The sequence below is a fragment of the Terrapene carolina genome, unplaced genomic scaffold (genome assembly GCF_002925995.2).
Source record: "Terrapene carolina triunguis isolate 2854851 unplaced genomic scaffold, T_m_triunguis-2.0 Scaffold558, whole genome shotgun sequence".
NCBI classification, from domain to species: domain Eukaryota; kingdom Metazoa; phylum Chordata; order Testudines; family Emydidae; genus Terrapene; species Terrapene triunguis.
Genome location: NW_020664909.1, coordinates 827,864 through 850,084, shown reverse-complemented (window position 1 = coordinate 850,084; position 22,221 = coordinate 827,864). Strand labels below are relative to the sequence as shown.

Sequence of the window (22,221 nt, the reverse complement as noted above, 5' to 3'; positions counted from 1 at the left end):
TTACCTCTGATTTATTCCAGTGGGATAGAAGTAAATGCTAAGAATATCTGCTTTTCTCTGCAGAAAGGTTTCAAACAGGGGGCGTATGGTTTTTTTTTTTAACACATTTATCACAAATATAAAGTACTGTTCCACACTAAAGGACTACTCTCATAGTAAACTGAAATTAAATATATAATAGAACAAAACAATTAAAATTTGTGATCAACATATTCATAAATTTTTCAGTATTAATTGGGGAAGGGGCCAGATGGAGAAGGGATATGAACATATGCATGCTTTGTGCTAAATTCTGCTCTCAGTTATACGCTGATATAGCCCCACTGACTTCCACAGATTTACAACAGTGTAACTAAGGACAGAATTTTCCCCTTTGTCTATAACAGGGGTGGGCAAACTACGGCCTGCGGGCCAGATTCGGCACACCAGCTGTTTTAATCCGGCCCTCGAGCTCCCACTGGGGAGCGGGGTCTGGGGCTTGCCCCGCTCCGGCACTCCAGCTGGGGATCAGGGTCGGGGGCTGCTCCACATGGCTCCAGTAAGCAGCAGCATGACCCCGCTCTGGCTCCTATGTGTAGGGGCAGCCAGGGGGCTCCACTCTGCGCGCTGCCCCTGCCCCAAGCGCCGCCCCCGCAGCTCCCATTGGCCGGGAACTGCAGCCAATGGGAGCTGCAGGGGCAGTGCCTGCGGATGGGGCAGCACGCAGAGCTGCCTGGCCACGGCTCCGCATAGGAGCCGGAGCGGGGACATGGCCGCTGCTTCCGGGAGCTGGTTGAGATAAGCACCACCCAGAACCTGCACCCATGAGCCTCTTCCCGCGCCCTAACCCCCTGCCCCAGCCCTGATCTCCCTCCCGCCCCCCGAACCCCTCGATCCCAGCCTGGAGCACCTTCCTGCACCCCAAAACCCTCATCCCCAGCCCCACTCCAGAGCCCGCACCCCCAGCCAGAGCCTGCACCCCTTCCCATACCCCAAAACCATGCCCCAGCCCTGATTCCCCTCCTGCCCTCTGAACTCCTCGATTCCACCCCAGAGCCCGCACACCTGCCCCGCACCCAACTCCCCCACCCAAGCCAAGAGCCCCCTCCAACACCCTGAATGCCTCATTTCTGGTCCCACCCTGGAGCCCGCACCCCCAACCAGAGCCTGCAGCCCCTACCGCACCCCAACCCCAATTTTGTGAGCATTCATGGCTCGCCATACAATTTCTATTCCCAGATGTGGCTCTCGGGCCAAAAAGTTTGCCTACCCCTGGTCTATAATAATGGATGAAAACACATGCCTAGCATGACACACCTAATTTGTTACTTGCTGATTTGTATTATTTGAGGAATGAGAGGAGGAGGAAAAGATGTCATATTCTTATGGAAACGATGACTCAAACTTTAAAGTTATTGGGTGAGATTCTGATCCCACTAACACTGGTGTAAATCTGCATTAACTCCATTGAAACCAAACAAGTTTCTTGACAGGGAATTAACTAAAAGTAGAATCTGTACCAATGGGTCTTTTTTTTTTTAAAGTTAGAAAAGCCTGTTCTGGGGGGGTGGGTAAAAACGCACCCTCCTCATGGAACAAAGCTGACCATAATTGCTGCCTATCCTCAGCTGGTTAATAGCCATTGATGGACCTATCCTCCATGAACTTATCTACTTCTTTTTTGAACCCTGTTATAGTCTTGGCCTTCACAACATCCTCTGGCAAGGAGTTCCACAGGCTGACTGTGCACTGTGTGAAAAAATACTTCCTTTTGTTTGTTTTAAACCTGCTGCCTGTTAATTTCATTTGGTGGCCCCTAGTTCTTGTGTTATGAGAAGGAGTAAATAACACTTCCTTATTTACTTTCTCCACAACAGTCATGATTTTATAGACCTCTATCATATCCCCCCTTAATCGTCTCTTTTCCAAGCTGAAAAGTCCCAGTTTTATTAATCTCTCCTCATACGGCAGCCATTCCATACCCCTAATCATTTTTGTTGCCCTTTTCTGAACCTTTTCCAAGTCCAATATCTCTTTTTACTTTTAACTAATACTGGAGGACTAAGGACATGGTTGCAGCCTTATGCAATATGTTCCATGCTTTTGTTTTAGTCTTGAACTATGACTTTCTTAATGGCACATTGTTGAGATTTTAAAAAAATTCCTCTGCTATGTAATTAGTTTCAGAGTAGCAGCCGTGTTAGTCTGTATCTGCAAAAAGAACAGGAGTACTTGTGGCTACAGCCCCACGAAAGCTTATGCTCAAATAAATTTGTTAGTCTCTAAGGTGCCACAAGTACTCCTGATCTTTTTATGTAATTAGTAACACCTTTGATTATCAAAAATTAAAGAATTAAAGAAGGGGCACTTCACTCAGGTTGAAGAATGAAACTAAACCGCTCACCTTCACTATCTAGAAACAATGCATTTCCTTGTGCTTTGTATACAACTTTGTAAAATGTGTGTGTTTCTTAATTAGTTATTTCTCTAACAACACCTCAAACTAGAAAACACTGATAACAACAACAGCATTATGGGGAGGGTGTAAGATGTGTTTCATTTAGTAAATAAATTATTTAGTAAATATATTACTAATAATATGTTAGTGAAATTAACACAGTGAGCCAAATTCAACCCTGGTGTAAGCAGGTGCAACTCCTCAGACCTTCACGGGGGGCTGAATTTCAATCAGTGCCTTGGTGGGTAAGGTGCTCTTTATGTAATGCTAACTATTTTGTGCTTTCATATGTGCTTGGGGGTTTTCCCCCCTATGCCTTTGAGACAAAATCTTGACAATTACTTCAATGCAACCTAATGGTGAATAAGAGTGAACCCAATCCATCCAAACTATCCTATGGTTGCCCCTTTAATTCAGGCTCCTTGTTCCCTTTTCCTTCAATGGCATATTTGGTCAATTTGTTTTGAAAGGGTTACAAAATAAGTGGAACATTAAGAAATTATTTCTAACAATCTGATGAGCTATTATACCGTGTGTGTGTTCATATAGACATCAATTAAAACAGCATCACCTGTGAAAAGAAATCCAGTGGCCTAGCTTTCTCCCTGCATATTCATTTTACAATGGCAATAATGACCTCGGTGCAGGGCATTTCCTGGCAATTGATGGGATTGTAGATTCTTGGACATGTGCCAAGAGCTGTCAAAAGATACATTTTATACACTGAAAAATTAAATAAAGTAAAATGAATGAGTGACTAGGGTCACTAGGCTACTTTTCAGGCCATCAGCTCCTCACAATCCATTGTTATTAACTATTTCATTCCTGAATATTTTGTAACTATGCAAAACACCCCATTTCGTGGATTGTAGAAGTCTCAATTCAACAGTCCATCTTTATTCAGCAAATCACGTTTAATTTCAAGCATACACTTAAATCCCATTGACTTCAATGGGACATAAGCAAGTACTTAAGTTAGCCATGAGTTAAGTGCATTGCTGAATAGGGATGGATTTACGCATGTGCTTGAATGCTTTGTTGAACTGGGGGGCCTGAGAAAGGGGTGATCTAGTGGTTTAAGAATGGGATTGAGTTTCATGAAATCCAGAGATTTTACCCTCTGATATTCTGTCTATGGCCTTGGGTAAGTCACACACAGCCAAATTGTCACAAGAGCGCTGTAATTCTCAGGTTTTAAGTGCCCAAACTGAGATGCCTTGTCCCTGATTTTCAGAGGTTTTGAGCACCTGCAGCTACCACGTGGGCACTCAAAAACTGAGTCACACAAAACGAGTGAGCACTTCTGGACAAACTTGGCCCTTCACTTTAATAATGCTTCAGCAAAAATGGGAATGATACTGCTTACCCACCTACCTGCCACTTGGGGCTAGGGGACTGTAAAGATTAATTCATGTTTGTACAGCACTTGGAACATGAAAAGTGCTATATAAGTGCTAAATATTGTTATTTTAAGATTTAATGAGTTAAACTCCAAGAAATACTTGCACTGAGGTAGTTATTGCTTTAACAACACAAAAAGACGTACTCCCTTGTAAAAATCCAACTCACCAAGCTTTTCTGTGTATAAAGGATGAAACCTGTATAACGTCAATATTAAGTGGCAATACAGTATTTATGTTCTATCTCATCCTTGTTTAATCTCAGTGGCTGTACAATGCCTCTAAGTAAAAACAAAACAAGGAAAGCAAATCGTAATTCTCATTGAGAACTAAAAACCCCAAACAAAATCTGCATGTCCATCTTCTAAAACCATTTCTGCCATCTTTCCAGTGCTTGTCTGCCTCTACCCATTATACATGTGAGAATGATGTATCTGCTCTCTGTAGTAAAACATTTGTCCAGTGGAACAAAAGCAATAAATATGGCCTCATATTTAGCATTCCCACGATTGAACAGTCAAAAATATAATCCACCACCAAAGGTGAGCAGGACAGTAATTTGGATGAAAGGGATCCTGGAAATCTGAAAACTAGGCTCAGATTTTGTGCTTTAGTTAAATCCATGCTCCTGTCATTTTTTTACAGTTCTCCAAAATAACACTGTGTATAAAGTTTCCAGTAAGTAGAGCCATCGAATCTCCTCTTTTAGGGATTACATTGATAGCCCCATGGGTCAGGAAAAAATCTCTACAACACTATGTATAATGCTGCATGGGGTTTTTTTGTTTGTTTTGCTTTCCTATGAAATATCAGGAATTGGCCACTGAAGGATACTTGATCTGATGGACCAGTGGTTTGGTCCAGTAAGGCAAATCCTATGTTTTTATGTGCTGTATAATGGATAAAAACATTACACAAACACATCTACAGTATCCTGAACAGTAAGTAAATACTGTTCTAAAATGTAGCTGTATGTATTTAAAGACAAGTATTCAGGTAGTTTCAAGTGTTCTTGACTAAAACACTGAAGTTAAGCCATTCTGAATACTCTGCTTCTTTTACAATAATTACTACTATACTGGGTCCTACTTAGTGGTTTCTTCTAGTTCAGTGCTCTTGTCAAATATTCCCTTCATCGATGCTTTGAAGCTGAAGTCTTTGGCCAGCCTGGGCTCTGCCACCACGCCGTGCACCCACATTGCCGCCTGGTATAGTCCGCGAAGGAAACAAAGATCCTGGTAAAGCATCTTCTCCAAACAAGCTAATTTTCACATCAGCTTCAATAGCTTTGGCTAAACTGGATGCATAACTGTCCAGAGATTTATGGACTTCAGCTTTTACATGAAGAACAGAATTCTTTGCAGCTTCTAAAGAAAAAAAAATTAAGACAGAACAATTAACAATAACATACCATGGCTATGCAAACATCTGAGGGCAAATATTTGTCTTCAGGACTGCAAATGTGTGATCATGTCTTCTACAAATGATAAATATTGCTATTAATAGTACTTTATGCTTCCACAACATCTTTTGTCTAAGGATCTCAAAGCACACCATGAACACTAATCTTCACAATATCATCATGTCAAGTAGAGAAATTATCCCCAAATTACAGATGGGAAAACTAAGGACTGATGAAGCAAAGCATTTAAGCACATGCTTAACCTGATGTCAAATGGATTGCCCATGTGCTTACATGGGACTACATGCTAAATACTTTCCTGGATTGGGACTTAGGCACAGAAAAGGTTATTGGCCTGATCCTGCCAAAGCGCAGAACTTCCACTTATTCCATCTGGCACAGAATTAGGCCCTATGGGAATTACATGACTGTGGGAAAGAAATAAGTGACAAAGCCAGGAATAAAACTCTTGAGTCCCAATTCCCAGCCCCTTCTACTCTGACCATTAGTTTTGTACACAAGGGGATTCTCAATTTAGTTTAGGCCAAAATTTTACATTTTGTTTACATAAAAAGGGGGACAACACAAGAAGTCACATAGCTCATGGTATGTTTTAAACTTGGTGAAGACCAAACTTTTTATATACAGCAGAACCTCCCTGTTCTACACGTCACTGAACTGCACAAAAAACTGGTAGCCTACCCCTACTCCTCAGGAATCCATTTAAACAGCCTTGCAGAATTGCTATAAATGTCTGTGAGGCAACACACAAAAGCTACTTGGCTACTTTTTATCATTATGGGGCGGATAATGGAAAAGTAATGATAATTGTCAAACAAAACCCCAAACCAATTCACCCTGGGGTGAGTGTGGGAGTAGAATTTTGCTAAGATAATTTGCAGAAGATACTTCAGAAAAGCCCTCATATTAATAAGACTGCATTATTTTTGGATAAATATACTACAGTATATGTGTACTGTAGAGTCTCAAGTATTAATGCTAATAATAAAATCAAAGGTAATAACAAGTACACTGTGTGATGCATTGTGGCTGTTTTTATATTGTCCTCATTGACTTATGATTTAGTAAATTCTATCACTTGCAATTGGCCTCCTAGTTATTAGCCCAAATTAAAGAGGATCTGCTCAAATTAAATCAACCCTGCAGTGTTCTAAAGCCAGTCCCAGCAACATGTTGCTAGTATTGAGAACCAACATGTGAGCCTAACTAGAAAACAAAGTGAAACTGATTTGTCTAGTTTCCCTGTCCCAGCTGAGACAAATGCAAGGAGCAAACAAACAGCATAAATGGAAAGAAATACATTCTTTCAGTTTAAAGAATTTAAAGTAACACAGCCTGGTAATGGACAGGAGAGACAAGAGGCGGGCAGTATATGGAGAAAATAAAAGCCTGGGAGGGCAGAAAAACATCAAAGTGGTGGAGTCATTGCGGGGAAGAGAGGGGAAAAAAAAATACAGTGGGGAGTAGACAACGTAAATGGATGAAACCCAAGGAAAGGCAGGGTCGCATAAGGCTGTTGTTCCTGCATGAATGAGGTCCATGCAGGGAAGCCCAGTTTCTGATCCTTGATCTAGACTGGAACTACCTATCAGAAGGAAGGCCTGTTATTAAGGTCTTCTATCCAGGGCGCTGGCTATCCCTGAATAAAAAATAGTGTATCCCCAGTTCAAGGGATACTCATATTTTGAACTGGAAACTGCTATTATCTATTATCGCCAATGGTTTTGTCATAGCGCTGCAGGGGTGTGTGTGTGTGCCCACACGCCTGGCCCCAGAGCATGCTAGTGCTACACAGGGGAAGCCTGTGGTAAGGTCATCACTGGGGTAAGGTCATCCAAGGACCTTACACCAATGGAGGATGGGTTGTACCTCTGCTCCATTCCGCCACGCCTCCTCCCCATCTCTATTCCACCCCTGACACCCTCTCCATCCCTTTATGCTGAGAGCACAAGGGGTGGCAGAGCTGGCTGGCTTTGCCAGATTTCTGCAAACCATGAGTTCTCCAGCACAGGGGAAATTCTCCACAGACTATCTCCAGGCAGTTGAAGGCTTATGCAGCGCAAAGTGGCCTTAGCTGTGCAGAGAATCCAGGCCCATGTTTGAAATGCTGTACTTCTCGTGTAGGCCTTTGGTTTTAATTAACAAAGATAACGCGGGCTCTAGCAGAAATTTGTTATGCACCACTTTGGCGTACTGGCACACCCCAAGCTTCCTAGTATTCCCATAAGAACTTCATACAGTTCTGAAGAGCTCTCTATTGTCCCCTACATTGGTTTGCTATAGTGTGGTGCAAGAGCAGATACCGTTAAATCAGACCACACATCTGTCAGGGATATCATGTCATGCCTACCCGAATAAGGAGAAAAGAAAGAGCAGATCTTAAAAGGAAGTGGATAGATGGCAGAAAGACAGTTGTAAAATATACCCTGCAAGTGAGTCCTGTCCAGCCTCACCTCCCTAGTTCCAGAAAATGTGCATTTCCCTCCCTTCCACCCACCTACCAACCAGCAGTGTCAGGATGGAAAACAGTAGGGAGAAGCAGCTCAGATGGCATGGGAGCGCGTGTCCACAGGGGTCGATGAGGTAACTAGTGGGAAGTCAGAGCAGGCAGCAGTGGTGAAAATGAGTGACCCAGCAGTAAAGGATGGGGTGAGCAGAAGTTGGGGCGTCTCAAGAAGGTTGTGGAGGAATCAGCAGAAGGGAAAAGTCAGAGCACCTATCAGAAGGGGAAGGATGAAGAGCCCAGGAGTGATACTTGTCCTCTGTGTTCTAAGGTTAAAGAAGGGGACAGCTATGCTCGGCAGCCATCATGAAGGTGCAGGGGGCGGTCATCCCAGGTGAGCAGCATTACAGTATCCACCCTAAACACACCTTTGATTTGCTCCACTTCGTCTTCGAATGTCACCGAACTCCTCCGTCGATAGGGATAAACGCAATGTGGGTGATGAGCTCCATCCGAACTATAATCCTCAAGCAGCATCACATCTGTCCCTGAAATGCAGAAAATGTTTGGAAATAATAACGAGCCCTGAGAAGACAAACCTAAAATTATCAGGGGAAATGAACTTTTGAGTTCATAGACTTGAGCGCCTCTCCTCAAAAATTGCCTAAAATGTGCTGATGTATTATCACTCTGCATTCAACTGTGATGGGATTTCAGACAGGGCCAGGGTCAAGTTATTACCTGGTCTTCAGCTAACCAGAGGTTAATCTGAGGACAATTCCCTGCTTCTCCTGAGCGAAAGAAGGATTGTCTACAGATGGCATTATTCAACAACAGCTACTCCACAATAACTATTCCTGAATAACGCCACAGGTAGGCACACTCAGGCTAGGTCTACACTACCCGCCTGAATCAGCGGGTAGAAATCGACCTCTCGGGGATCGATTTATTGCGTCCCATCGGGACGCGACAATCGATCCCCGAATCGACACTCTTACTCCACCAGCGAAGGTGGGAGTAAGCGCCGTCGACGGGAAGCCGCAGAGATCGATTTTGCCGCCGTCCCTACAGCGGGGTAAGTCGGCTGCGATACGTCGAATTCAGCTACGCTATTCGCGTAGCTGAATTTGCGTATCTTAAATCGACCCCCCCCATGTAGTGAAGACGTAGCCTTATTCTTCGAAAGTGGATCACACTAAATAGGCACCTGTCCACACATGGTGTTCTTCTGGAATAGCTATTGCCTTTTACATTCATACGTTACCTGAATTAATGTTCAAGTGTGGACAAGCCCTTACAAACTGGCTGCTTGGGAAACAGACAGTAGGGAATGCCGATAGGAAGATCAGATTCCATACTCAGAATGGATGGCAAGCCAAGCTGGGGAATGTTCTGATCACTCTATTTTGCCTTTGTTAACTAATTTTGCTTTCTTGTCACAAACATTATTCCTTAAGGAGAACATCTGCCTGACTGAGCCTGTATTTTTTTCTGCTGAGTCATTCTACCACTTTATGGGTATTGATCTCATGAACACTATTTCATCTACCTGCGTTTCCTCCGTATTACTTAGGTATAAAATAAAGTTTACCTGTCACTGTGTGGGGAATACTAAACTCAACGTCTGGCATGTCACATGAAGGGCCAAATTGTGGCCTGGCTCCTCACTCCAGTGCCGTTGTGGCTGAGTACAGACACTAAGAGTATGTCTACACTGCAATTAGACACCCATGGCTGACCTGTGCCAGCTGATTCAGGATCATGGGGCTCGGTCTGAAGGGCTGTTTAACTGTGGTGTAGACATTTGGGCTTGGGCTGTAGCCTGAGCTCTGGGACTCTCCCACCTTACAGGGTTCTAGAGCCCCGAATGTCCACCCTGCATTAAAGAGCCCCTTAGCCCAAGCCCCACGAGCCACAGTCAGCTGGAATGGGCCAGCCACGGATTTTTAATTGCAGTGTAGACATACCCTATGACAGTCAAAGAGGCATTCTGCCTCCCTAGCATAGAAGCAGACAGGCCGCCTCAGGGAGCACTAGGGGAGCGTGCTGTGTCAGTGCTTCTTACACCTGCTGCTGAAAGGCACAGCCTGTGATCCCCTGAATGCTTGTGACACTTTACTTTTGCCCAAATACTTTTGTACTCTGACGATGGATCGAAAGCTTCCTACAACAGCCATTCGATGCTTTGTAGCTTGTTCCAAATCATTCATTGGTCAGATTACACCCTCTGCAGACCGTGGCTTTGTGCCCTCTCCACCCACATGAGTTCATTTGATTCCTGGATTTATTCTTATAGCAATAGCCAGAGGGTCCAGGACCAATTTATAGCAAAGGTGACAACACACATCCATGATGAGTTCCATGAGACAAGACACTGTTGCATATACCTGACCTTTACCAATGATTTATTTAGCAAACCTATTTTTTTTAAACAAAGGATAGTCCAGAATTGAACTGTGATATATAAATATTTCCATTCCATACTGTCAAATGCCTTCTCCAAATACTTAGTAATGAGCGAGTGATCTACCTTCCTCATAGACCATATTAAATAAGTGGGATACTTTTAATGTTCTGTGGATCATCTGGGTTATTGACGTCAATGGTACAAGATCAAAGCCCTACTCCGTGGAAACCCAGCCAGCCTGCAATGGATGGGTAGAATTAGGAAGATGACACTCTAGTCCTTGAGACTATATTTTAGCATATATTTTAAAAACTACATTGAGTAAGGAAATTGGCCTGTAATTCTTGCCCAGAAGTGGATCCCTGTCTATAAGTGATGCTAAGATAGTGTTTTGACTGGATACGGGTGATCCTATATTATCTGCCTCATTAAATACTTGATCTGTAATGGGCATCCCTTGATCTTTTCTCTGTATACAGTTCCTTTGGCTTGTACTATCTGAAAAGCCTGTCTTCTGTCATTCAGGATGTTCAGTGAAGTGGGATATTTCCCAGTTCAAATTCCCTAAACATTGGGGCTCCTAACAACTTATATTTTTGATTTGGTCAGCTGTGGAGGCCTCTTAGTGCCTTTCTTCAAGGATGATAACACAGGATGCTATAAAGAGAAGAGTTTTCCATTACCCGTTATCACCTATAGCTGCACTTAAGCCAGCAATTCACCTACAGAATTAGTGGAGTAGTGTTGCCTTCATGAAAAATCCCACCTTGCCAGCCTCCTTCTCCCATTCTCCCAGTCAGAGAGCAATGCAGAGATGCAGCTGTCAGAAGAGTCCTCTCTGGTGTCTGTAGAGCAGAAATGCTCTTTAAAATAGATTGCAGGTGGAGGTTTTGGAAAACTTCCCTCTGTTGGCAGTTAAAACCACAGCCCCCCTATTACCAGTGCTGGAAAATTACTGGCAGATCACCATGCCCTTTTCTAGGCTACTGCTCGAGAGATCCATGACAAAGATGAGAAGCCTCCATTCTATAGGAGAGGCTCTAGCATAGAGTGACCAAATGAAATCTCCTATAAGCAGGAAGTGAAGAGACCTATTTCCCGAGCAGTTTGCTTCTTAGCTTCTTGGGGGGTCAGGAAGATCACTGAAGAGGGAAGAAGAATAAAGGAACGGGACAAACAGATTATCATGCTCCTAGGAAATATGCACTAGGGAAAGAAATTATTCTCCTAGGCTGAACAGTATTTTCATAGTAGACACTGCAAGATCAAAAATACAGAGGAGAAGCTAAGGCAGTTCTGCTCAGGGTACCATAGGACAATTGTTTTCAACCTTTTCTCATTTGCAAACCCCTAAAAAATGTCAAATGGCATAGCGGACGCCTTTGGAAATCTTTGACATCGTCTGTGGACCCCCAGGGGTCTGCGGACCACAGATTGAAAACCACTGCCATAGGAGATGCTTAATGTTATTGTTCACCTACCAAAAGATATCTGTACATAAATACAGACTGTTTGCAGAATTCTGCAAGTAAGCCGCAAGTAAAATCTTTCTGTCTGAGAAAGGAAAACAACAGAGTTACCTGAATCCTGAGAGCAGCTGAAACCAGTGTCCCCTGTGCTGCTGCTGTGTCCTAAAGGTCGCCCACCTGCCATGAGAGCTGTAAGATGGGGAGATAGTCCCAGATCTGCAAAACAGTTTAATCATCACTGAGTTGTGCTCTGTATGGTAGCTCTACTCTAATGATAGCATCTTCAAATAACCCCCCACATCCGAGTGCCCGATTCCACCCCCCAGGTTTCCCAACTTTCCTTTCTCCCCATTTTTCCTGTGACAAGACAGCAAAAACCACCCTCTAGACCCAGCTGCCAAACCACCTGGATTTCCCATCTTGCAATATCATGTCACCAGCTGCCACATGCTCCTGGATTCTTTCCACACGGCAAGCCTGCTGTCTACCTCTCCCCAGCAATTTGCAAGTATGTGCAGTTTATCAGGAGAGCTAATTATATTTAGAAATATATGCACGCAGGGCTGGAAAAACTTATCAGACACCCTCTAGTCAAAGGATTAAATCTAGTAGCCAGAAGTAGCTATAGAAGACAAGTGTATTGATGGGATAATAACTAGTGAGGGTTGGCTAATGAGCTAGTTTCCATCTTCTTTGCAACCCTCAGATGCTAGAAAGGGGGAAAACACTGGGATTCTTACTAGGGCGTAGTCTTAGGATCCTGCTCAGGGCTCCACCTTTTCTATCAGCCTCTGGCTAGTAAGGGTCTGATAAATTGGAAGCTGCCCAGCCTACTCTTGCAGCTGGAAGGAGAAAGAAGTTTTCTGTCTTTTCTTCCCCAGCTATGCTTCCAATCCTTCCAGAGCCCATCTGTGAGAGCTACCTGGCTTCTGCAATGGGGATGGAGGTTTCCAATGCCCTCACCTTCCTTCCATGTTTTGTATTCTCTTTCCCCACTAATAATTCCAGAGCCTGCCTCTACATTTAGTTTTCCCAAGCAGTACCATGAAAGTGGAAATTTCAAAGAGTGCTGAATTAGCAATCATGAAAATGATCAGAATCTTGCTAATTTCACAGTGCTACAACATGGCAAAACTTTGAGTAGCAATAGAGGCACTGGTGGTGCCTGTCTGCAGACTCAAGAAAACACTATTGCACTGGAATGGTTTCATTACATTTACACCGTTTTCTTCACAACCAGAAGGACTAGAAACTTAATTGAAACAAACAAACAAGCACTCACATTTTTTGAAGTCACTAGAAAAAATTGCCACTGGTGAGACACATGGATTTTTCAACCCCTGTACCTAGTTGACATATACTAGAACACTTAGTCCTAAGGAGTGGAGGGTTATTGCAGATGAGAGGGAGGTGATGGACTTGCCCTAGCTAGAGAATTTAAAAGCTGGTGCCTAACATCCATAAGCTCTTATTAGGCCTGGTTCAAAGCCCATTGAAATTAATGGAAAGATTCCCATTGATTTTGATGGGCTTTGGATCAGGCCCATCATCAGGACAGGGAATGTTCTGCCTTTTTCTAAGCTGAATACAAATTTTACACTTGCAGAGAGTAATAAAATTTGTGTAACAGCACATTTGCCTACCCTGCTATACCAAGGCAAACATGACTGCTTGCCAGCAAAGACAATGATTGGTCAAGCAGGCTTCCCAGAATATAGAATACTTTTAACACTAAGAAGCATTGGGAATTAGAGAGTGGTCCTAGGAATCTGAAAGATTTTCTCTGAGATTTTGATACAAAACTACTTTGGTGAGGAATGGAGTATATTATTATTTACCACCAACACCTGACTTGGTGCTGTACACTATACAAAAATAAAAACAGTCCCTGTCCCATATAATTTACAATCTAAAAGGCAGACCAGAAAAAGGATGTGATGGACTGGGATATCTAGAGATGGGGGAATCACAATTTTTGTGGGTTTTTTAAATTATAAACTTACTGCTTGTGAGCCTGGTGGAAGTAGATTTTTAAAGGGACTACCATTAATTTAAAACTTCCACTTCTGTCTGGACATGTTTTACCTGGTATTGTTACAAGGAACACCTAAGATTATGGTAACCAAATGATATTAGAGAAAAAATATTTTCTTTATATGTTTCTGTTTGTTCACTCCTTGCATTTGTCAGCACTTTGTGTCTAGTCAGTTTCCCCTGCATGGTTGGTCAATTTCATACTGTGCTTGCATTGCCCTTTCATACAGCAGGTGGTGTTTTTCCCCCTCTCTCATTCTCAAAAACAGACAGAATCATTTTAACTTTCCAAAATATTTTGACCTCAGGCTTACACAGGCCTAGAAAAGTTTAGCCCAATAGGTAAAAGTTTGGGATGTTATAATCAACTGAATACATCGTCTTAGAATGAGAAGTTTGAAGGAATGTTACCTATAGCTATTGTTACAGCTCCAGCTAAAATGACAAGTTTAGCTAAGAGAAAGGCCATACCACTTGCCAAACATTTTTATATTAAACATTTATACTTTGCTCCTGAAAAATATACTGGGCCTGATTCTCCATTCTATGACACTGGGTTTACACCAGTGTAACTCCACTGAAGTCAACAGAGTTACACCACCATAAAAACAGGCAATGGAGTGGAGAATCAGACCCACTGAGTATATTGATAGTATAAGAATGCTCAGATTTGGATAATTTGAAATAGTGTGTGTGTGTGGGGGGGGGGGGGGGGATCACAACAGAGGAGAAAGGAAATTATTTTTATTGGCCCCAGAGTTAAATCTTCTCTGCCAGGGACAGAAAGGGAGGTGAATTCCCATCAAAGGCAGGGAACTCATCACAACTTTCCTTCAGATGGGAGGTATAATTTGAAAAACGGTCCCTTGAGAGCTCCCTCAAGCACATCACTAGTTAGTATTTGTACAGCCCTTGGAAGTTGCCACATGAATGCAGATACTAAGTATCAGCCTCAAGGGAAGAGTATTTTTTTATCTAAGTGTTTGTTACCTGTGATCCTATTGGAAATGCTGAATAATCTGGCTGTCCTATGACGCTGAACAAATGACTCCCGGTAATACCGGTCCCCAAAACACATTCCTAATAGTTCTTTGCGCACTGTTTTGTTCCAGAGTCCATAAATCAGTGGATGGCAAATGGCACTTGAAAAAGATAACCATGTTGCTAATGTCTCCAGAGCAGGAGAAATGCTATTTTTCCCCCAAAGTGCTTCTGACGTAATTACTACCATGTAGGGCCCCCATGTGATCACAAAAGCACCAATGACAACCAAGATGGTTATGAAAGCTTTGCACTGATTGGCTGAGTAGACAACCCCTTGGAAAGCATTCCTTCGACTGCCCGAAGAGGAGGTGGAGGTGCTAGAGTTCTTTCTCCCATTCCTCTGAGCGTCCTCCTCTACAATGACCACGCTACCACAGTGAATCTTGCGCGCTTTAATCCTAGCCACACGAAATATGAATCCGTAGCAGATCATCATAACCAGGAAGGGCAGCAAAGCACACCAGATCTGCCAAAAGGCTGTGTAGCCTGCCTCTTTATGCCACGCAGCCACACACATCCATTTGAATTGATCGAACTCCAAGGAAGACCAGCCAAAGAGAGGAGGAAGGCAGCCAATGAGGGAGTGTAACCACACATACACAAGGGCTACAACTGCTCTGTTTCCTGTAATCTTCATTGGATACACCATTGGATATAAGACAGCATAGTACCTGGGAAACACAAAAGGAGACATCAGTACCATCATAGAAAAGTACAGTAAGCAAAGAACTGGGTTTACTGATTAAGATCCAACTCCCATTGGAGTCCAGGGAAAGACTTCCCCACTTCCGCTCCCCAAATCTCAAATGGGGTCAGAGGGACACTTAAAAAAAATCATATTTCAAAAAATTATTTGCGGTCAAGAGCTCAAAAGTCAAGAAGTGCCCAAGATCAAGCTGCATATGCAGCCTTAATTCTACTTACTGATTATAAAAACATGAGTGTGGCCATACTGGGTCAGACCAATGGTCCACCTAGCCCAGTATCCTGTCTTCCAACAGTGGTCAATACCAGATGCTTCAGAGAGAATTAATCCTGGTGTGAATGCATTATTGTAATGATGTTTACAATTATACATGATTACATACAGCTACTCAAATGCTATGTTATTACAGATCAATTGATTTTAACAATCTTAGATGCATGTGCTGCATCTTGAAATAGTAATTTAATTATTTTCTACCTTTCTATTTCACGATTTTACATCAGCTCCCCCACCCCGCTCCCAGTGCCTCACACCCACCAGCAGCCCCACCGATCAGCACCTCCCCCTCCCTCCCGATCAGCTGTTTCATGGCATGCAGGAGGCTCTGGGAGGGAGGGGAGACGAGCGAGGGCACGGCAGGCTCAGGGGAGGGGGCAGGAAGGAGTGGAGTGGGGGCAGGGCCTGTGGCAGAGCCAAGGGTTGAGCAGTGAGCACCCCCTGGCACATTGGAAAGTTGGCGCCTGTAGCTCCAGCCCTGGAGTCGGTGCCTACACAAGGAGCCACATATTAACTTCTGAAGAGCCGCATGTGGCTGCGGAGCCACAGGTTGGCCACCCTGCACTAGCCCTTCTGGCCACAGCGTTGCCCTGGAAGCTCAAATTCAGCTGATTTTCCATCACAACTCCTGATCTTTTTCAGAGTCACTGCTTCCCAGGATCAAGTCCCCCATGGCCTAGATTCTTTGTTCCTAGATGAATACATTTACATTTAGCTGTATTAAAACACATATTGTTTGTTTGTGCCCAGTTTGGAATTAATCATTGCTATTCATAACAAAAAGAGGAGCTTACCGATCTATAGCAATGAGACCAAGAGTTAGCATGCTGGCTGAGCTGATCAGCATATAGAGCAGGGCAGAAAAGTTGCACCAAACTACTCCAAAGATCCATTCCCGCCTGATGGAGCTGGTGACGACAAAAGGAAGCACCAGGACAGACAGAAGGAAGTTGGACAGTGTCAGACTGAACACAAACTTGTTGCTCAGCGTAAGGAGGTAAGACTTCCGATAGAGGGTGATGACAATCACCAAGTTGCCCAAGCAGATGAAAATAGCAATGACAATAATAGCAATCGACTCGGTGACTCTGACTGCCCCGTCTTCCTGCGCTGTGAGGTTTCTCAGGCCCTTCCCATTGCTGAGGGAGGAGTTGATGCTCATTGTCAGAGCGCACATTGACAGAGCAGACAGTACATGCTGGGCAGCTGGAACAAGAAGAAAAACACATGAAAACATGATTGTATTTTCCGTGTCTACAATATCTTTTATCCCAGGATCTCAAGGCCCTTTACCAACATTAATCAAGCTTCACAACACCCATAGGAGGCACATAACCATTTTTAGATAGGGAAACTGAGGCCCAGAGCAGGGACTTGACTTTCCCGAGGTCACACACAAGTTAATGGCAGAGCCAAACACAGAACCCAAGAACAGGGCTGATTGGAAAACGGGGGAGAAATTCTGCAAACATTTCATTTAATATTTTCCAGGAGTGGAAGGGGGGCATTATTTCAAACTTTTGACCAGCCCTACCCATGAGTTCTAACTCCCAGTCATCTATGCCAAAAAGCTGTTATGAAAAGAAACAATAATGAAACAATAAATGGTCTTTGTTGATCTCTCTTTATACAGCTGACAGTTTGTGGTATTTTACTCTGGTCTGTGGAGCACTTGCTGGTGATCCACAGAGAGCTGGCTAGTCACATGGCACTGGCTCGTCCTCCTTTGCAGCTGCTAAATCACATTAAAAAAAACCCCTAAAATACAGTAAAATACTCTCCTAATATCACTTTTGCAATGACTGTAGTTGCCACAGGAATGTTCTTGTATTGCCAGTCAGCCGGGGGAGGTGAGCCGGACAGTCTGTGTGACTGTCAATGGGAAATGTGTCCAAGAGGCAATTCCTTTGTTAAGATCTTATCCACGGTATGAAAATGTTTGAGAGCCCTTGACCTAAGGCTTTATCACTTCTCCCAGGTGACCAACACCATCTCCCCGTCAGGCCCCAGAAATATTGCTCCTGGTTCCCCTGAGAGCCACTGTGACCTCCCCTTATTGTCTCCGGCAGAGGTATTCCTGACTACTAACCCTTCATTCCAGTGGGCCTGCACCCAACTCCTCTGGGCGCCTGATTAGTGGCACTTCCACAGCCGGCTGCCTCGCGAGGCTGCCGACACCACCCGCTGGCCTCAAAAGTGTCACTCCTGCTTAATCACCTTCCCCCTGGCATGAGCATTGGTGTTCCCACTACCGGAGCAGATTTTTCTCTTTCCACAGCCCTGGAAAGGGAATTGGATGAACCTAATGTGCAGCCCTCTCACTGCTCTGTCAGTGAAGCCACACACATACTGAATCCCAAAATCCAGACCAAGATTTGAAAAAATAAAAAGGGAATGTCAAAAAAGATTGGCTTCAAATTCATGCAAACTTGGTGTTAGCATTTCTTGGGGAATGGTGACTCGCAGGGGTTGCTGTGGCTGGGACTCTGGCCATCTACCCTTCCCAGCTGGGCACGAATATCCAGAAAGTGTCCTAGCTCTCTGAGGTGGTTAGAGTTTAAAGGGGCGCTGCCAGCCTAAAAATCATATTTTTCCAAACAAATGTCCTTCCATGTGTTCCTAAGAAAACCTTAATTTACTGACATTAAAAGAATTTTTAAAATCGCATTTACTTTTCACCACCAGTGAAGCTCATTGTTTACTGTTTACATTTCCTTTGGCACAGACCATGAACATTTTGCATAAGAGCCTCGCTGCTTTCGGCTACAACTCTATTGGTCTATTGGTACAAAGCAGCCAAAAGCCAGCTTCCCTGGCTACTCAGGAAGGATCTCTCCTATGTAGGAGGATCCTTGGGTGGCACAGAGATATGGATGTGGTTTGAGCAGGAGTGTCCTGGCATCTCAGCAACCCTAGCTGCTGTAAGGGTCTCTGTGCTTTTGGCAGCTGGCACAAATCAGAACAGCTCTTAGGCAGTGCTAATTTATGCCAGAGTGCTAGAATGATGAAGAATAAGTCCAGGATCTGAGCAGTCCAGTGGTAGATTAAAGTCATTTTTGCACACTTCCTCTTCAGCTGTGCAGAGCACTCGTCTGCCACAAACAAGGATTTTATCCTTTATTTTTTGTTTATTACAAAGACAAGGTGGGTGAGGTACATCTTTTATTGGACCAACTTTTGATGGTGAGAGAGACAAGCTTTCGAGACACACAACCCACCTTGTTTCTCTAATATCCTGCGACCAACACAGCTATAACTACTCTGCATACAACAATTATTGTTTATTGTCATTTTCACTTTCAGGTGCTAAGCACTAGCACAATCCTGCAATGGTTGAGTTGCTAGCACTGTAGGAGGATGCTTAAAACCTAACAAAAATCCATTTTCACTAGTTTTAAATGCCACAAAACCCTAAACTGTTTTTAAAAATATACTACACCTCTACCCTGATATAACGCTGTCCTTGGGAGCCAAAAAATCTTACCGTGTTGTAGGTGAAACCGCGTTATATCAAACTTGCTTTGATCCACCGGAGTGTGCAGCCCCTCCTCCCCTCCCTCCCCCGGAGCACTGCTTTACCGCGTTATATCTGAATTCGTTTTATATTGGGTTGCTTTATATTGGGGTAGAGGTGTATTTTGTTTGGTTCTAAATTACCCCAGAGAAATAAAATAACCATCCTTTTAAATGTAACAAGAACATCTAACTAACAAATTAAACATTCAGAAGAATTTTAATTTGTAAAAGCTTTTTAAACATCATGGTAGGATCCATCTATGGTAGGATCCATCAATTAGTTTAAAACAATGCACTTGGAACACTCAGTGCTCACCATTCCACTGGCAGTCATATTCCTGGACACATGCCCTCTTTGTGGCACATGTACAAATCTTCCCTGCAAATTTTAAAACATCCAAAAGGCAAAAAAGCATCCCTCCTTTGACCCTCAACCAACAGAGAACAGAAACATGAGCACCAGCCATCTAAGCAGTAACCGATACACTGTGGGACAGTAGCTGGAGGACTATTTGCACTGTTAGAGCTAATATGCCATCACTTGCTATCCACACAGGCACTGCAGTGATGGCAACTGGCTTGGGGGGTGCAGGTTGACAAGGTGGTTAGGTGTGGCAGAGCAAGCATAATGCAAAGTGTTTAGCAAATGCCTGTGCACCACGGGTAGCAGCTGTGTGTGCAGATGCAAGGTCTGCATGTTACAGGTGTGCTGGAGGGGAGGCTCCAAATGCTGGTTATCACCCTAATTTCTCTAATGTAGAAAAGGTCCCAATGAGCAGGCATAGAGATGCATGCAGGTAAGGGCAAAACATCAAGGCAGGGCCCTGCAGAGAATACATTTTCTCTTATTCCACCCCTGTGCAGCCAGAGCATGGACTGGGAAGAAAATCCCAGGGGAACACTATTGCTACTGCAGCAAGGGGCTGAGGGTGAGGGAGCACAGGGGAGAGAAATTCTTCTAATGCTTCAGGCAGGGGCTTCTGATGGGGCTTCGTCTCATAAACAAACTAGGGAAATGCAACCTAGATGGAGCTACTATAAGGTGGGTGCAAAACTGGTTGGAAAACCATTCCCAGAAAGTAGTTATCGGTGGTTCCCAGTCATGCTGGAAGGACATAACAAGTGGGGTCCCGCAGGGATCAGTTCTGGGTCCGGTTCTGTTCAATATCTTCATCAATGACTTAGATAATGGCATGCAGAGTACACTTATAAAGTTTGTGGACAATACCAAGCTGGGAGGGGTCGCAAGTGCTTTGGAGGATAGGATTAAAATTCAAAATGCTCTGGACAAACTGGAGAAATGGTCTGAAGTAAATAGGATGAAATTCAATAAGGACAAATGCAAAGTACTCCATTTAGGCAGGAACAATCAGTTGCATACATACAAAATGCGAAATGACTGCCTAGGAAGGAGTACTGTGGAAAGGGATCTGGGGGTCATAGTGGACCACAAGCTAAATATGAGTCAACAGTGTAATGCTGTTGCAAAAAAAGCAAACATAATTCTGGGATGTATTAGCAGGAGTGTTGTAAGCAAGACCCGAGAAGTAATTCTTCTGCTCTACTCCACGCTGATTAGGCCTCAACTGGAGTATTGTGTCCAGTTCTGGGCACCACATTTCAGGAAGGATGTGGACAAATTGGAGAAAGTCCAGAGAAGAGCAACAAAAATGATTAAAGTTCTAGAAAACATGACCTATGAGAGAAGATTGGAAAAATTTGGGTTTGTTTAGTCTGGAATAGAGAAGACTGAGAGGGGACATGATAACAGTTTTCAAGTATGTAAAAGGTTGTTACAAGGAGGAGGGAGAAAAATGGTTTTTCTTAACCTCTGAGGATAGGACAAGAAGCAATGGGCTTAAATTGCAGCAAGGGAGGTTTAGGTTGGACATTAGGAAAAACTTCCTAATTGTCAGGGTAGCTAAGCACTGGAATAAATTGCCCAGGGAGGTTGTGGAGTCTCCATCATTGAAAATTTTTAAGGGCAGGTTGGACAAATACCTGTCAGGGATGGTCTAGAGAATACTTAGTCCTGCCATGAGTGCAGGGGACTGGACTAGATGACCTGGGGAGATCCCTTCCAGTTCTATGATTCTATGGAGCAAAGGGGAGTGGGGAACTTGTGTAATGCTGCAGGGCAGGGGAGCGGAGCCTAGGTGGGAAAGCTGGGCGGCTGCTGAGGTAACCCTGCACCATAGGTCTGAGCCCGGCCCCGGGAGCCGAGGGAACTGGGAAGCAGGGGAGCTCTGAGCACTGGCAGCTCCTGCTGCAGGCCGATCATCCGGGGAAGAATGGCATGGGGTGGCAGAGTAGCTGTGAGTTGCACCGGCCCATTGTCCCATCGGAATAACACTTCTTTCCTTTCCTTCGCCTGCTGCTCTGGCCCCCTGGCGTCCGAGTGAGACACAAGCCCAGCCCAGGCGCGGGCAGGTCCCGCGTGGCCCGAGCCTGCTGCAGCGAGCTCCGCTCCAGCCCCAGCCGCGCCCGCCCGCGGCGCACTGAGACACAGAGGCAAGGGAAATCGCAGAGCCTGTCCCGGGCCCAGCGGCCCCGATCGGGACCTGGGTAGCTCGCAGGGCTCGCGAGAAGCAGGAGACCCCCGCCCCCCCGCCGCAACCCTCTGCAGTCCCTGGCTGGCTGCCCCGGCTCTGCAATCAGAGATGCAGCGCTCGGCTGCTCCCCTGCCCTAAAATCCAGCCTCCCTCCCGGCACGGGCTTGTCCCTCCTCCGCACACAAAGGCTGGTGGGGAGGCAAAGTCCCGGGGAAGGGTGGGGTCGGAGAGGCCGCAGGAGCAGGGGGCAGCGAGAACCCAACCGGGGCCATGAGAGCCCCGCAATGGAGGCACAGACACACACCCCCTTCCCCGCCCTGCAGCTGCCATAAGCTCCAGTTAAAAAACCGGAGCGCTCCACCCTTGGTGTGGGACACACTCACCGCCGGGCCGAGCCGAGCCGCTTCCTCCTTCCCCCGCCGCCTTCGCTGCACTCAGGGGCGGGAGGTTTCGGGTTACAGCGCCCCGGACCCCCCACAGCCGCCGCCAAGAGAGAGGCCCGGAGCAACTGCCC

The 22,221-nt window shown here is 44.8% G+C and overlaps 1 protein-coding gene across 1 annotated transcript; it reads right to left on the bottom strand.

Moving 5' to 3' along the window:
- Nucleotides 1–4,078: 4,078 nt before the first annotated feature.
- Nucleotides 4,079–22,169, bottom strand: GPR161 (G protein-coupled receptor 161). Its single transcript, XM_024203589.2, has 6 exons — nucleotides 22,091–22,169; nucleotides 16,434–16,845; nucleotides 14,604–15,328; nucleotides 11,691–11,795; nucleotides 8,132–8,251; nucleotides 4,079–5,204 (listed from the first exon to the last, which is right to left on the bottom strand). Exons 2-6 carry the CDS (start codon nucleotides 16,814–16,816, stop codon nucleotides 4,957–4,959), a joined length of 1,581 nt encoding a protein of 526 aa, XP_024059357.1. The 5' UTR covers nucleotides 16,817–16,845; nucleotides 22,091–22,169; the 3' UTR covers nucleotides 4,079–4,956.
- Between the last annotated feature and the right edge of the window lie 52 nt (nucleotides 22,170–22,221).